At 32.2% G+C, this 18,478-nt stretch overlaps 1 protein-coding gene across 1 annotated transcript; it reads left to right on the top strand.

Moving 5' to 3' along the window:
* Positions 1-1,165: 1,165 nt before the first annotated feature.
* Positions 1,166-14,489, top strand: LOC113393009 (roundabout homolog 2-like). The gene is made up of 15 exons (XM_026629698.2): positions 1,166-1,495; positions 7,853-8,045; positions 8,202-8,305; positions 8,671-8,824; positions 8,999-9,203; positions 9,310-9,493; positions 9,585-10,039; positions 10,130-10,412; positions 10,483-10,598; positions 11,589-11,800; positions 12,211-12,365; positions 12,443-12,571; positions 12,646-12,800; positions 12,935-13,366; positions 13,500-14,489. Exons 1-15 carry the CDS (start codon positions 1,387-1,389, stop codon positions 13,527-13,529), a joined length of 2,916 nt encoding a protein of 971 aa, XP_026485483.1. The 5' UTR covers positions 1,166-1,386; the 3' UTR covers positions 13,530-14,489.
* The last annotated feature ends 3,989 nt before the right edge of the window (positions 14,490-18,478 follow it).

Here is an 18,478-nt window from a genome sequence, read left to right as displayed (position 1 = left end):
AAGGTAATGTTGTTTAAGCCATATATAATATTCAATTCGTTTTGTCCATTACCATATTAAGAATTACAAAGGAGCAGAATGAGATACGAGGAACGCGTTAATTTAAGGCCGCGTTTTCTTTTATTTACTGGAGTTGTTACAGGACGATGTTAATGCATCTCTCACGTTCTTTCTTCTGAGTTAAGGCATTAGCCCTGCGGTTTATGGCGCCCCTCAAAACAGAATTTATGATTAAAAAGTCCAATAAGGGCTTGAACGCGACCAGCCTTGCCTATTAGCAGTTCAATGTATAGCGACTATTATGCGAACTGTGAATGACCTCTTCAGTATAATAATGGACGAAGGGATGCGCAGGAGCGCGTGCGGCAGAGGGGCGACCGGTTTGAAATTAGAACGTTTTTTATTTGAGCACAGCGCCTTTGTCGGCGCCCGCCCGGTGCGCATGCGCTAACTCGACAAATACGTCGAATGAAATAAGCCGTATTTTATTTCGTTTCCTTTTTGAATGGTCTTTTAAATTTTTTGTTCAACTTCGGGCGAAATATTTGGGGTTACGTACCGGGTCAATAGTTTTTAAACGCTGCACATTCTTTTTTTTCGGCAGCAAGATTTGTTATAAGATGTTAATACAAATACATCGAGGCGTATTTAATTGCATACATTGAGGTAATTATTATGTTTTGTTAAGGCATACCTTTAAACTCAATTTTATAGGGCTTATTTATTAAATAAAAAGAATATATATATTCGTGTTTGCATAAAAACATTTTAAAAAACATACAATAAATATTATTATATACGTAATTGACCTATTTAAAACAATATACATTTATATGAAACAAATTTAAGAAGCTTACAAATAAAATTATTTATTAACAACTATGTATTCATTATTCGAGTTAAAATCTAAATTAAATAAGAAAGATACTTCATTAATTAAAATCAAACAGCCATAAATATAACTATCATTTGGTATCAAGCAGGAGTGATAGTGATTTATAGTACGAAGCGCCACAATTAAGCGATCTCTTTAATGTATGACGTTGCATCACAGTTCATGGCACTCTTCGTTTATTTACAATGGGTCAAACAGTTGTAATATCCCATTAGATCAGCGCACGGCGCCTTTGGATCCCCCCATTTTGGAGAGAGTAAACAGATGAGGGAGGGAGGTAATAGTACGACACACGACTCGAAACCAAGCGGTCGCGTCACAGACTACATCGAACGTTCCCGCGCTATGCTTATGCGTGTTGATATCAAACTTTTTAGGCGCGCATTCGAAATTTAAAAATGACTTTTTAAATACATATAAAATATACTGGTGAATGAGAACTTTTTTTAAAACATGTAATTGGAAGTGAAGTGGTGTAACTCGGTGGCAGTATGGTGGATGCCGGTGGTAATGATTGTGATAGCACCATAAATGGGAGGAACCAATTTGTGTTTTTAGTTTTTGTTCATTTATTACTCATTGGACTGAATGGAACTAATGGTAAATATAATTTAAATAAACTGCAGTCATTGTAAAATATGTACTTAAAATGGACGAATTGTGTTTATAGAGATGTATAAATATTTTTTTTATTATTATTATAGTTAAGTGTTATTTTCGTACTTTTAAAGATTTCTTTTAGTAAATGTTATTATTTTGTGAACGCATAAATTGATTGATCTATTTCTAAAATAATAATTCGTATATATGTACCTTGTATTGTAAGGCCGTTGTTCATTCAAAACTTTATAGCTTAACTTTACAACGCTTATAAAAAAACATTAGCGTTAGATTTAATTAACGACGCCCTTACGTGTAACTGATTTATTACTCATATAATAAAAACATATTTAAATTCATTCCAAATGTTAGATGTATTAACATATTTACGATTCAAAATTACAAATTAATTTATCGTTTCAAGGTAAGGGAAAGTTATTTCAATATTAGTGATATTATATAATTCATTTAATTCAAGTTTTTTTTTTTGTAATTTATAGATTTTATTATATTATCTGTAACAAAATGTATTCCCATTATATTCAATTATTTATAACTTCCCAGTGTAAGTATACATTCCAAGAAACGAGAGCACTATTAAGGCGATCGGTTGGTTGCGTATTGACCATAGGTACCGTACGCAAAGGCTAATGACGAAAAAATTATAAACAGAAAAGTTCGTTATTGTTATTTTAATTTAGATCGATCGTACAATTGGCAGTTTATTGCCATTATCGCTGTCTGTACGAAAAAACGGACTACTAAACTCATTCTACTTCGTGACGAATTTGTCCAAGCTCCCTAGGGTAACCACACACTCGTCATGTATGATACCGCTAAGATACCGCTACAGTATTCCGGTTTAAAGAGTGAGTGAGCCAATGTAATTTCTGACATAAATCCTTAGTTCTAAAGGTTGGTAGCGTTCTGACTAGTTGTTAGTATGTATTTATTAAAGCGCCAATGTCTATGGTGACAACTTTCCATCAGTTAGCCTAATAGCCAGTCCGTCTACCATTTATATAAAAAAAAAAAATTAAACTCAGTCCTACTATATTGATAGTATGGCTGAGTTTAATATTTTTGTATGCATTTTCTACTTCGAAATTAGGAATAAAAAAACTACGACTAATTCCGATATTGAGATATTATGCTAGTGGATAATTAAGATTTTCCATTACGGTACTTTTGCCTTTTCTACAAAGTAAGAATAAAAAAAAAAAAACTCTGTGTAATAGTAAATAGTCTGTGATGCGTCAAACCCGTCAATCGTCGTCTTGTTGATAACGCTAACCTAATGGGTGGTGCACTTTATATCGTTATCACAGGCCTTCGTATTTCGTAACCATGCGTCTGTCAAAGTTATCTCATGCCAGTCAATACTATTTTATTTCAATAGCATAGCATTTCATATGATGTACGGCTTTCATATTATTTATATTCTATACATTTATTTGTATGTTGTGTTTGTTTTTTAATTTTACTAAAATATAGATAGCGTGGTCCTGATATTAATATATTAATTACTCGGGTAAACAAAAAAATCGTTTATTTTATCTAGTAGCAACACTGGTGCGCGGAATAAGAATTAATCGATGTATAACATTGATTTCTCGGGCAAATATTCATCTAATTATGAAATAATAAACTACATATATAAAAAACTATATACCTATATAGCCACAATACTAGGAAGTAATATATACAGTATAAAAAGTAAAACGGTCCTGTCCTGGACTATTTCGATTCATAATATGTTACATTTTTAAATAATAAAGTACTTATTAAAGTAAAAACGATACTTAATTATATTTTATTTTATCTCTGTTTATTTCGTTAACATGATAAGTACGTACAGACGTTTATGACAAAGTCTTATTTTTTCGAATAGTCTCTGTGTATACATAGCATGATAACAATAGAATTTCAGCCATGGCAACCTAAAAAGATTAGCCAACTGTATATTACACAAGTAAGTTCAAATAGAAGTACACTCTATTCAGTCACGCCCATAGTCTGATCTAACCAAGGAAATTCTCTCCCAAATTTATTTTACGTGAATGTAAAATCGCCATTTTCTTACTTTAGGCTATCAATCTGCTATTGGCAATATGCTGATATGAAAACTTCATAAAGTACAAATCAATCAAATCAAAAAGATACAAACTAGTATAGGGCTTAAAATATAATATGTTTTTTTCTGAGCTTGACCTGAGATTTAGTTTCGTGGATCAAAACACACAAACCGTAGGTTCAGGACCAGGATAAAAGTGGCATAAGTCAAATAGACATGAATTAGACTTGTTGAGCGGAGTTGTGAAAATAAACATATCTTTAAAAACTAATGTATACCTTCGAATCTGCCATTAAAGCATTATTGTGGACTAAGCTACGTAATTTTATTAATTAATTGGATTTTAACCGACGAGAAGAGTATGGTAGAGTATTTACTCGGTGGTAGGGCTTTGCACAAGCCCGTCTGGGTAGGTACCACCTACTCATTATGAATTTCATCGCCAAGCAACAATGCTTACTATTTTTGAGCAAGCCAGTGTAACTATAGAAACAAGGGATATAAAATCATAACTCCTTACATCGCCAATACGCCCTGTGGCTTATATGAGTGGTTAATATTTCTTACAGTGCCAATGTATAAATATTGGCATCTATACCATTAGGGAGGCCATGTGCCCGTTCGTATACCTATATTATAAAAAAAGATTCACTTACTATATGGTAGATGCTCACATTTGCCAATATGAACAATGACTATAAGAAGTAAAAATTGCCTCACAGACCGTTAATGCGCCGCTGTGAGATCTGTAGATGTTATGTTTAATGTCTCAATCATACTGGTTCGCTCAGAATTTGTCTCGGAATATAGTGATACTTGTAGGAGCTTTGTTAAAAGTTATCCTACAGCGTGCCTTAAAGACATAATAATATAACAACAAGGTTTCTCTAGTTAGCAGCACATTGACATATGACATATTGACATAAGCAATAAGTTATTTTACTTGAGCCTAAACCTAGCTTTATATAATTACAACATGTTGCTGCCAATAGCCCACAACATCATCATCAAAAGTCCGTGTCACAGACGGGCCTCTTCCATGACACGTCACTGAGCTCAATCTTAAACTCTCCACCTTCAATCCCTGCCCGCTGTCTTACGAATATCACCGCCCCACTTAGCTGCTGAACATTATTTACGACTAATTGATATTTTACTAGACTAGGAGGTGACCATTGATGAAGAATAAGACCTTACGAGTAAGAAAAAAATACACAGTTAATCACATTAAATACCTCAAGTAACTATTTATATATCGTAGATAATTTATTTCTATCAGACGTTATTGTAATCTTATATTTTCAATTTGATCAAATGCGAACTAGTTTCTTTGATTATATCTTATCTATAATCGAGTAGATATATCTTTATTATATGACAAGTACGTTTCGATCACTTCGAATTGATCAACGTGGTGGAATAAGTTCCAAACCAACTCATAAATTGAAGACCTCTTTGCCCAGCTGTGGATAATTTATATGCTCTTACTAGTTCCTTTGCATTTTATATATATTAAAATAAATTATAAATATTTTCAGAGATATATTTTTTGCCTTTTAAAATAAGCACGAGCAATGAGCTACGAGTATCCGATCGTTCTTTAATATTTTTTATTCGTATAAGAGATTTATATGAATAATCCTAATGGAATTAAAATATGATTATTCTATGATATAAAAACATCTAGAATCTTAATGTTAAACATAAAAATGTATGCTTGCTTGCGTTCGTTTTCAATGCTTTCACGCATCGTTCATCTTATTGAGTTGAATCATTGTTCAGAACAGCTGGGCCATTGACGTACGCTTTAGGAGTCGCGAGAGTTGTGTCCAAAAATACGTACAATGCCATGAACGCTAGACTGAATGTATATAAAAATATTAATTTCTAATAAAAAATTATACATTTCAAACTTAAGCTTCGAGCTCGTGCAATCAATTCCAATTAAGACTTTACATTAATTAATGATGAGTTATCATTCTGATAATAATCATGTCTCAAAACGTACACACTATTAGCGTCCTTATTAATTTGCCGTAAATATTAAAATTGCATACTCAAATTTCGCCAACCTTTATACCGTTCAATTGTACATTGAGTAATTAAAAGTAGCTTGAAGCCAATTAACAAAATGTAGTTTTGTAAAAGTGTTACGTTAACGAAACAGTGGACTCTTTGTTTTTTAATTTCGACCTTAATTAGACTTCGTGGGTAGTTATAGACGTACATTTTATGTTGTTTTCGCTTGTACATGTCGATACTTAAAACTACCTTTTTATATTTTAAAAAGGTTTTATTATAGAGTTAATTTCACATCAAGGTTATGTTGCCGACATACAAAATAAGTTTTTAGTATTTTAGTAATAAAATAAATATATATTTTAAAGGTATTTTTATGCAAAGTCGTTCTAAAAAATATCGATAGACTTAGAATTTACCTTTAGAATCGTTACTCTCAAGTTCCAACTATAATATTTAAACAAATACCAATTAAAAATATGTATAACGTTTTCGTGCGACATAATAAACAGACGTCATTGTTTACCCCGTCCAAAGCGTCTACTTTACATTGTGTACGAAAAGACAGCCGCGTCAAGATAATGCGTACATTGTACGCTTATCACGACAGTGACAAGTATTAATAAAGGACAACTACCGCGCTTGACCGCAAGGGATGTAAAAAATAAATAAAGCTCTTTACAAAAGTACGACTTTTCCGATAGATACACGACGCATTTTGTTTTGGTAGTTTTATTGTTGTTTGAAAAATGCAAAAAAATGTACAGTGTTTAACCTGTTATACCATAACTGTTCTTCCAAGCTTATATAATATATAGTAGTAGTTCTACTACTATCCTTTATTTATTTACATATAAAAAAGGATTTAGGAGTTTAATTTGTTGGCAACATTATCTTAAGATGATCTGCTTTTATTTTGCCGCAAGACTATAAGACCCCTTAATAAGAAATTATTACAATATGCGGCGTGTCAGTTTATCTGAGTATCGATCTGAATGCAGCGGGTCAGACAATGCGGAGGCAAAGATCATTGAGACATTAATAGATATCTTTTTTAGTTTTGTATCTACTCGTAAAATCTGAGCTCTTAAAAGCATAATAAAAATAAGATATTGACTATATCAAATTGTATTATACAGAAAAATATTAATGTTCGATAAAATTAAACGAATGATGGTCGTTCTTGACACGCTTTGTATATACATTCATGTTTTATTTTTAATTCTATTTTCTTTGTATATTAAGATAAATAATGACGAATACAAAGTTTTTATACCGTTTTCTGTTAAGCTTTTGCCCCATATCTTTTTATTTTTTTTATTATAATGGTGATTATGATGAAAAGGAGAATGTCCATGTAGTGATCCTATCGATCTGCGTTTATAGTAGATATTTATCCTATCCATCATACCGCACACAATCCAAAAAAAGCTTTGAGTTCGAGCTTTTTCCTTAACACTTTTACAAATATCTTGTAATACTTCTCAGACCATTATTAAAATTTTATTAATAAGAAATTAAATTTAAAACTAAATTTACCGATTCATTTTTTAATTTTATATTATATACAGAGTGTTTAATTTGATTAATCTATGTAAGATATGCTCACAATTTTGTCTGTCACTCTTATGATTTAGTTAGCTTAAGATATGTTAACTCCCTAAAAACACTTTTTAACGAATTTATTATGAAAAACGCGAAATATCTATATTTTTAAAAAATTACCATGACTGTTTCACAATGTACGTACAATTTGATATCCTTTTATTTCGAAAAAAAAAACCTCAAATATGTTTAATATGAGTTGTATTTCTTAGAATAATTAAACGAGCAAGCGATCAAGTGCACACAAAACTAAATTGTATTAAAGTACTTAAAAATTATACTAGCTGTCGGTCAAAAAAAAATATCGTAAAAATAAAATAAAAAATAAATAATATTATTTCGGTTACATATTAAGCTAATCGGCAAAAGATTAAGTATGTTCCGGGATGCGAGATGGTCTTATGCTTTGTGGAGTAGGGTATCATATTCACGAATCGGATAAAAATGTGCAATATGTCTTCACTTTAAAATGAATAGACCCCTTAAGCAATTAGTGATATATGTATTTACAGACTGTTCACTTATGAATATCAATTTCATGTGCTTAATTTGTGTTTATAATTCATCTCATACTCGACAAGGAGGCCTTAGCCCAGCAGTGGGAAATTTACAGGCTGTTAATGTAATGTATGTATGACTTATGAATTTACATTCCCTAGCGCAAAATCGAGCTCCGAGAATTAAGGAACATCCTTCGAATACTGTCTCTGGTCGCAGCGAGCCCGCAACTTTAAGATGTGTGGTAGAAGGACGACCGAAGCCATCAGTGCAGTGGTTCAAGGATGGATCTCCTTTGCCCCCGGCTGAAGATGGGCACAGGGTCTTATTGGAAGATGGTCTGCTGTTTTTAAGGTTAGTTAATTATTTTCCTCTAAATGGTACCAATAAAATATTTTAAGATGGTTGTTCATTTAATATAAATAAAAAAATAGGTTTAATTAAAGCAAGCTAACCGAAATCTTCTTGGATTATTTTAGACACATCTAATATTTTTTTATGTCAACATAGGGTAAACCGAGGGAAGAAAGAGAGTGATGAGGGGATTTATTGGTGTGTGGCTCGCAATATAGCCGGGGAGGCTGTAAGTCAAAACGCTTCATTAAATGTTGCTGGTAAGAGAAAACTTTTAGTTTTATGATAATGTTCTAACAATAAAATTAATGACTACATTGGCTTATTCTAAAGACTGCCTATTATGCAGTCTTGGAATAAGTCAATGAAGTGTAATATGGACCAATAGCAGTGGTTAAAACAGTTGAATCTTACATGGTTAATATTACCCCCTCGCTTATTTGCAGGCTGTTAGTTTTGTGAATAAGTTTCATGACTAGTAATGTACTTAGTTACAAATATTTGTTTGATGAAAAATATTTTAAAACTAAGTGATTTTCTTTTGTTTGTTTTTTACCTTTGTTACTTACCTGTAACATTTCCGTTTTGTAAAAGTTCAGCTTTAAAGGTTACGATACTATTTTAGTTTTGCGAGATGACTTTAGAGTCGAGCCAAGAGATGTTCAAGTGGCTGCGGGAGAGCCTGCTTTGCTAGAGTGTGTACCGCCTCGAGGCGTTCCCGAGCCATCAGTGCATTGGTCAAAAGATGGACAAAATTATGACGTTGAAGTTAACGGAAGGTAATTGGAATAATTTTGATTACGATTAGATGTTTACAAATAAGTCATACATACATTGTATTAAAAATTAAAATTATACTAATTACTAAAAATACTGGTTAGTTCTTTTTTTAATCTGGAATTATTTTTATAACCTAGATTATTATCTAATTAAATATGCTACTAATATTTTAGAGTCACAGTTACGGAAACCGGTAGTTTGAAAATACTCGAAACCCTACCAAATGATAGTGGACTATTTCGATGCATTGCTTCTAATATTGCTGGGGAGAGGCAATCGAGAGCGGCCGCGTTAATTGTTTTGAGGAGACCGCACTTTGTGATAAAACCCAATAACATTACAGCCTTAGTTGGCCAAAACGTAGAATTTAATTGTCAGGTAATTTGTCAAAATAATACTTCTAAAAAAAATTTTACTTTAAAATATCGCATTATATAAAATTAATTAAAGAAAGCCCTGATTAAAAGTTGTTATTTATTTATAGAGTTATGATACAAGTGTAAAAATAACCTGGGTGAAAGAAGATGGTGTGTTGCCTTCACACGCAACAATAATCCGGGGACTATTACGGTTGGAACAGGTGTCCGCATCCGATGCGGGTATCTATTCCTGCCGAGCCGATAGCCATGCTGGCACAAGTATAACCAGCGCATCTCTGACTGTATATTGTGAGTTCCATTTTATTATTCGGTTCGATTTTATTACATGTTTATTTTTGATATCTATCTAGAGCTATTTTGATACGGCCATCTGTTGCAGCTTTACCGCACTTCACGCAGATACCGTCCAACTTGACCGCATGGGAGGGCGATGTGGTGTCAATTCCCTGTGAAGCAAAAGGTCTACCAACACCCACTACTTTCTGGATTTTAGAAAGTACCGAAGATTCTCTTCTATTTCCCGAATGCACTAGAAGCAATTCAAGCTTATTGTATCTGGATGGAGCGAAAGTGGAACACGGCGGAAGGGTTATCTGTATAGCCGTAAATGCGGCTGGCAGCGTTATGCAAGAAGCTTATCTAAATGTGTTAAAGAAAACCAATAATCCATTGAAAGTACATTCCAGTGACAAAAACTTTGGTAATAATTACGATCACGAGGTTCGTATGACAGAATACGAGTTTCTTCAAGCGAGGAAGTATTTGCAACAAAATGTTTTAGTCCTAAGAAGGGTGGAAACTTTGTCATCAACTTCGCTAAAAGTTGTATGGGACGTGAGTGCTAGTTGTGTTATTGTTTCAAATTAAACATTTGATATAAGTTTATCAATATAGATTTCACTAAATTTTATAAATTCATTTTAGGTATTGACAGATTATAACGAATATTTGGAAGGAGTTAAAATCTGGTACAATGGAACATCTATGAATTGGCGTAATAGCTCTGAGGAAATAACAGTTTTTAATGCGTCACAAGTGGAATCTTGCTCTAATGGTTCCCTCACAATTGTTGATAACAGTGGGTCATCGAGCTATGTTTTATCTGGGTTGTTAGCATACATGCAGTACGATATATTCCTTATGCCATTTTATAAAATGCTACTGGGAAAGCCCTCCAATTCTATGATGGGTTATACTGATGAAGATGGTAAGTTCTTTTATACTTTTTTCAATTATGTCTTAGAACAATTGTCATTTCAAGTAAATTATTATTGTAGTGCCCTCTGCTCCACCCCAAAGCGTGACAGCGGGTGTAATTAACGCAACCTCGGCTTGGATACGATGGGAACCACCACCTGCGAATACATGGAACGGGGAACTTACGGGATACCTGGTAAGTTTATAAATTCTAAAATTTTTACTTCTGTGACTAAGCAACAGTTTTCATTTGTGTGTTCCTTGTGTATTCCTTAGCTGGTCTGCTTACAATGTACAAGATAAAATCAGTATTTATATATCATAATATAATTCACATTGGTTTATCCGTTAAAAATAATAAGTCTAAATTAAAACAATTATCTTTTTAGTACGTATATAAAGCATATTTATATAAACACTTAAAAGTATTAGAGCATAGGCCCTAAATGTAATTTTACATTTAGCAAATATACCATTTTTTCTGAACCGGGTAACCTTTGTGATTCTAACGTGGGTAAAACGATAAACCTTTCTTTTTGTTCGTAGTATGAATGTTCGGATTAGGCTAAAATGAGCAATATTGCTCTTCTGTTTTGTTTAGAATGTGTTAATATAGATTTATAAATATCAAGAAAAATACGACTATTTCGGCAGTCAGTATTTTGGAAAATAGAAACATATTATTTATGTATTTTAAAACCAAACCACAGATATAGATTGAAAGATCAGTTACAAATTGTACAAAGGTTAAATAATAAGGATTACAAGTTTTTTTTTGGTAATATATTATTGTTGTTATAATAAGTATATTTTGATATATTGTTTATTGTTGCAAGTTGTGATTTAAGTAACATATAAAATATTGAGTGACATATTTCGTCGTTAGGTTGGGGTAGTTAAAAAGCGAGAAAAAAAAAAAAAGTTACGCAGATCCCATGTCATATAAATTGTTTATAATATACGTCCTCAAACTAAGCATGCGTGTGGTCTTCGCAATCAATTAGGTCAAACTGAGTGATAGCGGGAAGGGGCATGCGATATTGGCAATCAAATCAAAAATATCTGTGACATTACTCTTTCCGGACCACTTTTGATTAAGTTAAGACTAATGTATTTTTATATGACTATTAAAGTTATTAATTAATAGAATCAATCGTCAGCAATACAAATTATGTTTATCGATCAGATCGAAATACGGGTGGGTGGTGGAAGCAACGGTCGCGTTGTGGGACAGATGTCTCTGGGCGCACGTACCCGTGCGGCAGCAGCTAGCTCTCTGCGCGCGGGCGGCCGCTACAGCGCGCGCGCTGCCGCCGTCACTCGCAGAGGTCACGGGCCTTTCAGCGCGCCGGCACAAATACATATGATACCGACGCACTCGCAGAGACATTATGTACAGTAAGTATTTAATTGGGATACTACAATTAAATTATTTTATTTAATGACAATTTCACTTAAGTTATTCAGATACTTACATTATTTTCTTATATAGTGTCGTTTTATTTTGGTTCATTAGTGTATGTAGTAAGTCTTATTAAATTAAAATGATTGCTACAATAATGATAGATGTCAAGACTTTTTAATATGCATAGATTTCTATCCACGATTTACATGAGCGGTCATGAGACTGATATCAAATCTTTGGTACTGGTATCAAATGACGTCCGTAAAATGAAAACGTTCCTGGTGGTCTTACCACAATTTCATTTCACACTATGAATAAAGAACCACACGGGGCATATTAAATTATCTATAAAGGTTTAAATTAATTACATATCCTGTATTTTAATGAAAATGTAACTTTCTAGGACTGAACCGCCAAATGATGGGACTATTCCGCACTTATTGCAAGAAACGTGGTTACTAGCGTTGGCCCTAACTTTGTTCTCTGTTATTGTGATTGGTATAGTTAGTATTTATTACATAAAGCGTCGCAATAGCGTACAACGAAAAAAGTCAACTGGTAAGTCATATCTATCATTTATCAATTTGTTAACCTCTCTAAGATGAGTGTAATTGAAGTGTTGATCTCGATTGTAGGACAATCTATTGTAACGGCACAGCAGTGTCTATTGAATAAAGACACTATTTGGCTTCGAGATCGCCCCGTATTTGCCCCTCCTGATTCCACGTTAGATGTTAGCGGCTGTCATCAAAGTCTTTTGCAAGGTATTTTTCACATTATTTTAACATACTGTAATATAAACGGTATTGGACTATTTTAAAAAGGTAATATTTTTTAGGCGGCCAGTCACCAAACATTTTAAATATCGAGCCGGAATACTGTCTGCCACAGAATTCAATCCAAGGATTGGATGCTTCGAGTGTAGACAGAATAAAAAGGGGGCCACCGGAACCTTACGCCTCCAGTGCTATTTACACTGAACTCAATTTCAAGGTACTTCAAGATAAGCATTATGAGAATTTCTTTGTTGATCTTAGATAAGCAGACATATTTGATTTGCGCATAACACTATCATATTTCAAACATGGATATAAAGTGATTTATGCATTAAATAATTTTTCTCACAGGACAATCCCGACATCGGAGATGCCCGAAGTTGTCCCGAAAGACGATCACACAACAATAGCATTGTAAGATCGTGCAATGGTAGCATTCAATATTCCAATGGCGAATGTTCCACTTGTTGCCATAGCACTTCTAGTAGATCTACAAAGGATTACAGGGAATTGAGACATGAGAACATTCATAATGATAATAACGCGATTGAAGATGATTGTGCGTCTTGTCACACAAACAGATCCGGGTCGAGGAGTAGGCAGGACAAAAGTAAAGTTTGTCCGACGAGTGATTTAGAATATGACTACCCTCAATGGCATTGGTTGGGAAGAGAGAATAGTTTCAAAATTCCAATTCAGACAGGCCGACATTCGAACGTGGCACGGTCCGAGCAGGGCTGTCAAATAAATCTAAATGATATACTGCCCCCACCACCGTATGAGGTGAGCAATACAATTACAAACTTTTATTAATTACATTTACTTTCAAAGAAAATAAACTATTTTAAATTTAGAATAAAAGAATTTGATTAACATGCCACTTAATGGTTTGATTAATATTAAATTGTTTTTACAGAGTCCCGAAAACAAGAGTCAGATGAAATAATTAAATAAATTTAAATCAATTAGTAGCGATTTAAAAGAAACGGAAAGCAATAATCAATATCATCATTTCCATAGGTCTTAGATCCAGTGAGTTTAACAATTTTAGATGAACGTGTCTATTTATAACTAGTATGTTAGTGTTAAAAAGATCTTGTAATTATCGAATGTCTTATGAAGCTAAAGGGTACTTAGCAATTCTGGCGTATTTAAATCAGTTAGACCTGTATTGTCAATGTTATTAGAAGTTATATGTGTATCTCAATTTGTAGAATACAAAATATATTAAGATTGACCCTGTTTTAAGCAAATTGAATTTGATACTCCTCAATATTACGAAATACATTTTTGTGTATCAAACACATTCGTTAAATGTTTATGATATTTAATGAAATCTGAGGTAACGTTTGGTAAACTATTTGGTTATTGAACATGTATGATAGAAATTTGTAGTGTTTTAAATTATAACGATTAAATATTAATCAGAATATTAGTCGAATTGATAGTACTTGTAATACGTAGCTACCAAAATAGTAATAACTGTATATCGTAATTTATTCCTAATTCTAGTCACATTATTTAGACTAGCTTCACATTTTGGTATTATCGGATAGATAACTCTTAATATATTTAATCAAGTTCATATGCTGTTCGAAGACAAGATTCGTTTTATCACATGGATATCATAAAGTATCCTAACATACACTGCCATTTAGATTTAGTGCTTTAGTTGTATAATCTTTGACTGTGATATTTATATTAAATTCGTGTATTAGAAATTATTGTATAATTGTATTGTATTGTATAAAGTGTATCGAGCTCCACTATTTCAAAATTTTAACTGTGTATAAACTGACTTCTTTCTGATCCCTTTTAATCAATCGATTTGTTTTTTGCAATCCAAATATTTTCAGAGCCAGTTGTGTTATTTAAAATATCGAAATATAGGAATTTTATATGACAATGTATTTTATTTACCTTTTATGTGTATATTCAGTACAGTTTCATTATCTTCTAATCTTTAAGTAAAAAAAATCTTCATTCCAATATTTAAAGGTAACAAACGTTGACACAGATATGATATATACCTTTCAATCGATTTAATCAATTTATCATTAAAATTGATGCCTTTTTTGCACAAATATTCTTGACTATAAAAAAATATATATGCATAGAACTAATTCTATATTATTACTCTTATTAATATTGTGCATATAAAATTATATATATGAGCACCAGTTACATAGCCTAATGATTCGTAATCCACCCTGGAAACTCCAACGATCAATAAAAACTCAGATCAATAGGAACCCAGGGACACAATATAAAACTTTAGAGTTTCGACCAAAAGTCAAAGATCAAATTTGAACGGTTAACGAGTTTCTTACAAATTTTGAACAAATATTGTTTATTTGAAATATTTGTTATTAAAAACTAGTCTAGTTGTCAAGTCACAATAATAACTCGAAATATGAAGTTTGTGATTAATTCAAGTAAACAAAACTAAATGTCTATTTAAATTAAGCTTTTACTTTCTTTTGTATTGAAAACAAACAAAAGGAGTATAAAAGTCGAACAAAGACAGAAATGAATTAAATCTTAAGATTTATTGCCAAACGCTCTCAACTTGAAATCTCTCGTATTGTGGTTGCTGGAAATTGCATTTTCCTCATTGCATTCGACACGAACATTAATAAAAGTTGTCAACTAAGATTTGAAACGTTCAAAAACAAACTTCGAAATTTTCTTTTTTAATTATTTGTTGTGCTTGAAAGAAATTTAATGTAAGTTGTGTTATTCTTAAATAATAGTCATTCGTCACGTTTTATAATTTGTGTGTATTTTAAAATGTATATTTGTTTTAGAATTTTTATGATTTGCTTTGTGATGTGAAAAACTGTTTATAGCAGAATGAAATCTAAAAGTACATATATATTGTGTTCGTCAAACCACAGAGGTCAATTAACTCAGCAACGAATCTTTTCATTTAGATTGAGAGTAGGTTATTTCTCAGCAGAAGAACAATGTACTTAATACCAACATTACCACAGTATAATTAATATTATTTTGATAGATAAATATGGTTTAATCACGAGAAAAAAAAACGATAAAATTTCTTAAATACTGCTCAACATCAAGACTTCTTTTCTGGAGTAAGGTTTTGTTTGTTTCTGTAATAAATAGTCAATGTCAGATATTTTAGACCCGAAAAGCATTAGAAGTGTATATACCCATCTCAACCTCGTGATGTTAGCACTCACACTCGGTGTGGTGTTTTGTACTCAAAATGATCATTTAATTTTTTAATTACTTATCAATCAAAATTCAACAAAACTTAATTCGAATTGTATTTCAGATGAAAAATAAAACGTCAGCTAGTAAAACATGTAAGATTGCAATAACTGATAGAACAAACAAAACTACAATCATAAGAACTGTGCTGTGTAACTCGCTCTTAGATAAATGAACGCGTCCGTTATCAGATTTAGAGAGAATTCTTGTATGTCTTCTGAAGTGCCTTGAGCAAATACATCTTGCTCAGAGTTGATTTTAGGTATTCATTATTTCCTTTATAATAAAAAAAAAAAAAAAAACAACTTTTACATCATACAGAATCTTATGAAATAACATAAACAATAGAATGAATTTACAGAATTAACGAATCACTAAATAACATTTACATGGACACATATGTACATCTGTCCTAAATACTTGGGATTTTTGTTTGTCTTCGTCGTCTTTTGTATATTTTTTTGATCGATAATATTGAAATTACTTAAACATTCGCCTATTTGTTTTATTTTGATTCATATGCACTCATGTAACAGTTACCAGCTGATATGCTCCTGACCTGTTTCAGCCATTCTTATGGGAGACCAGCCAAGTGCCCAGGTTTTCAACCCAGAACATTAGGATCTGCAGCCTCATACTTACCTCTTGTTTAACGAGATAATTACCTAGTCACTAGTTTACCTGAGGGTATGTTAAAATGTAAACTTTATTTGGGATTCTGCTTGTTACAATCGTTAAAACAAAGAAGAGATAAAAAATAAAACTCAATTTTTAATATTTTTGTTCTTGAGGGTTTTAACGCGCTAGAAATAATTTGAGTAATATTATGTCTGTAAGTTTGAAAATGTGTCTGATTGTGCTGATGTTGTTTAAATTTTATTTAACAATCTCCATTAAATTTGAAATTCATGGCTCCTAGTAAAGTACGCGTATCGCATACGACAATATCGAAGTCCATAGTATTTATAGTTTCCATTATATTATTCTTAGAAATACATCCACACGGCTGAAGTCGTAGACAACTGCTTGACCATAAATACGATTAAATTATTATACGCAAGTTAGACTCGTTAAACGTAATAGCCGGCTATTTGCGACATGTTTGTTAATTTATTATTAAACGTTCATTGGTAGTGTTGTTTTTATATTAGGTACTAGTAATTTGTTTCAACTTTGCATAGTTACAAATGAACAGCTTGTAACGCACTGCTGAGCTGAGGGCTCCTATCCTTTTGAGAAGCTTTGAAGCATATTACACCAAGATGTTCCGATGTGGCTTAGGGGATGCACATGTTGCAGATGCTAATGCGACTCTTGCAGGTTTTCTCGCGATGTTTTCCTTCAGTTTCGAGCATAAGGTGATTATAAACACAAAAGACACACTGGCTACTTTAAATCAAAATATATATTCAATTCTAAATGTCATTTGGATCTGTAGTACGTATAAATATAGAAAGAACATAAAGAAATACACTTATTATGACTCATTGGCTGAGTAATGGTGAAGAGATCCTTTGGTTTGATTATTTTTTTAGCCCAGCTTGTTTCTATACAAATAAATACCTGTTAAATATGTAATACATTTATTCCTTATTAAAGTATGCTTCGGGGAGCTAACATCTGAACTATCTGAAAGTATAATTCAAACAGATATTTATCTAAGAAACTATTTTTAAAAGGTCAATTGTATACAGTATGTTCATGCGATTGGTATGATACATGTATAATTTTCATTGTTGTCAACATATACAACGTCTAACTGAAACATATACATATTAAGAATGAAAATCATTCAGTAACATCAGATTTCAGGACATCCTGAAATATATTAAACTTTTCGATATATAAATAAACCAATGGAATATCTTATTTAAGAAAGATTATTAGCAATGCCACATCTATTTAAGTTTAAATCTTGGTTTAGGAATGAGGACGACAATAGCCCAAGGATCAGGATCATGGTCAGGATCGATCCTGCAACTTTATACATCGCTAAGAGGTCAATAAACCATTGCGCTATTGACGCCATATAATTTCACTTTATTTAAATTGACGTATTAGTATGTTCGGTTAAATCTTCTAACAAATTTTTCCAACGTTCACGAGTAATTTGCGCCTTTCGCATCGCTAAGTGGAATTGGCCAATTACTTCATGAACCTCTTTTCTTGTTCAGAAGAAGTAATGAAATATCAGCTTATCACATTACAAATACAAGTTGAGCACTTAATAAACTCAAAGGTGCTTTCAAGATTTGGAACAATCTTCGAGCCATATTTTTACCAACTACGAGTAACTTCAGCTCGGCTCGGCGAGGAGCCAAGATAGTTTTTTAATTTTCATTAGTTTGTTTGACTCTAGTTTTGTCATACTATAAATATTCTTAAGCTAAAATTCTCCTAGTTTTCTTTTCTTCATTTACATTTTATGTAATATGCTATGTAATATTCTATTTTTATTTGTTTATAGGTATTGATTGGTTTGTTCTAAAAAGCTCTACCAAGTAAATGTATTCTGAAATGTTATGTCAAATGTACTCGTTAAAAGACATTTAAAATTTATTTACTGCGAATGAAATCACTGCTATTTATAAATAAAGATAATTTGAAACAGTTCCCTCATAAGATATAATATCTACTTATTCAAATTCACAAGACACAGAC

Source organism: Vanessa tameamea, chromosome 12 (genome assembly GCF_037043105.1).
Source record: "Vanessa tameamea isolate UH-Manoa-2023 chromosome 12, ilVanTame1 primary haplotype, whole genome shotgun sequence".
NCBI classification, from domain to species: Eukaryota; Metazoa; Arthropoda; class Insecta; order Lepidoptera; family Nymphalidae; genus Vanessa; species Vanessa tameamea.
This window is presented reverse-complemented; position numbering and strand designations above follow the sequence as displayed.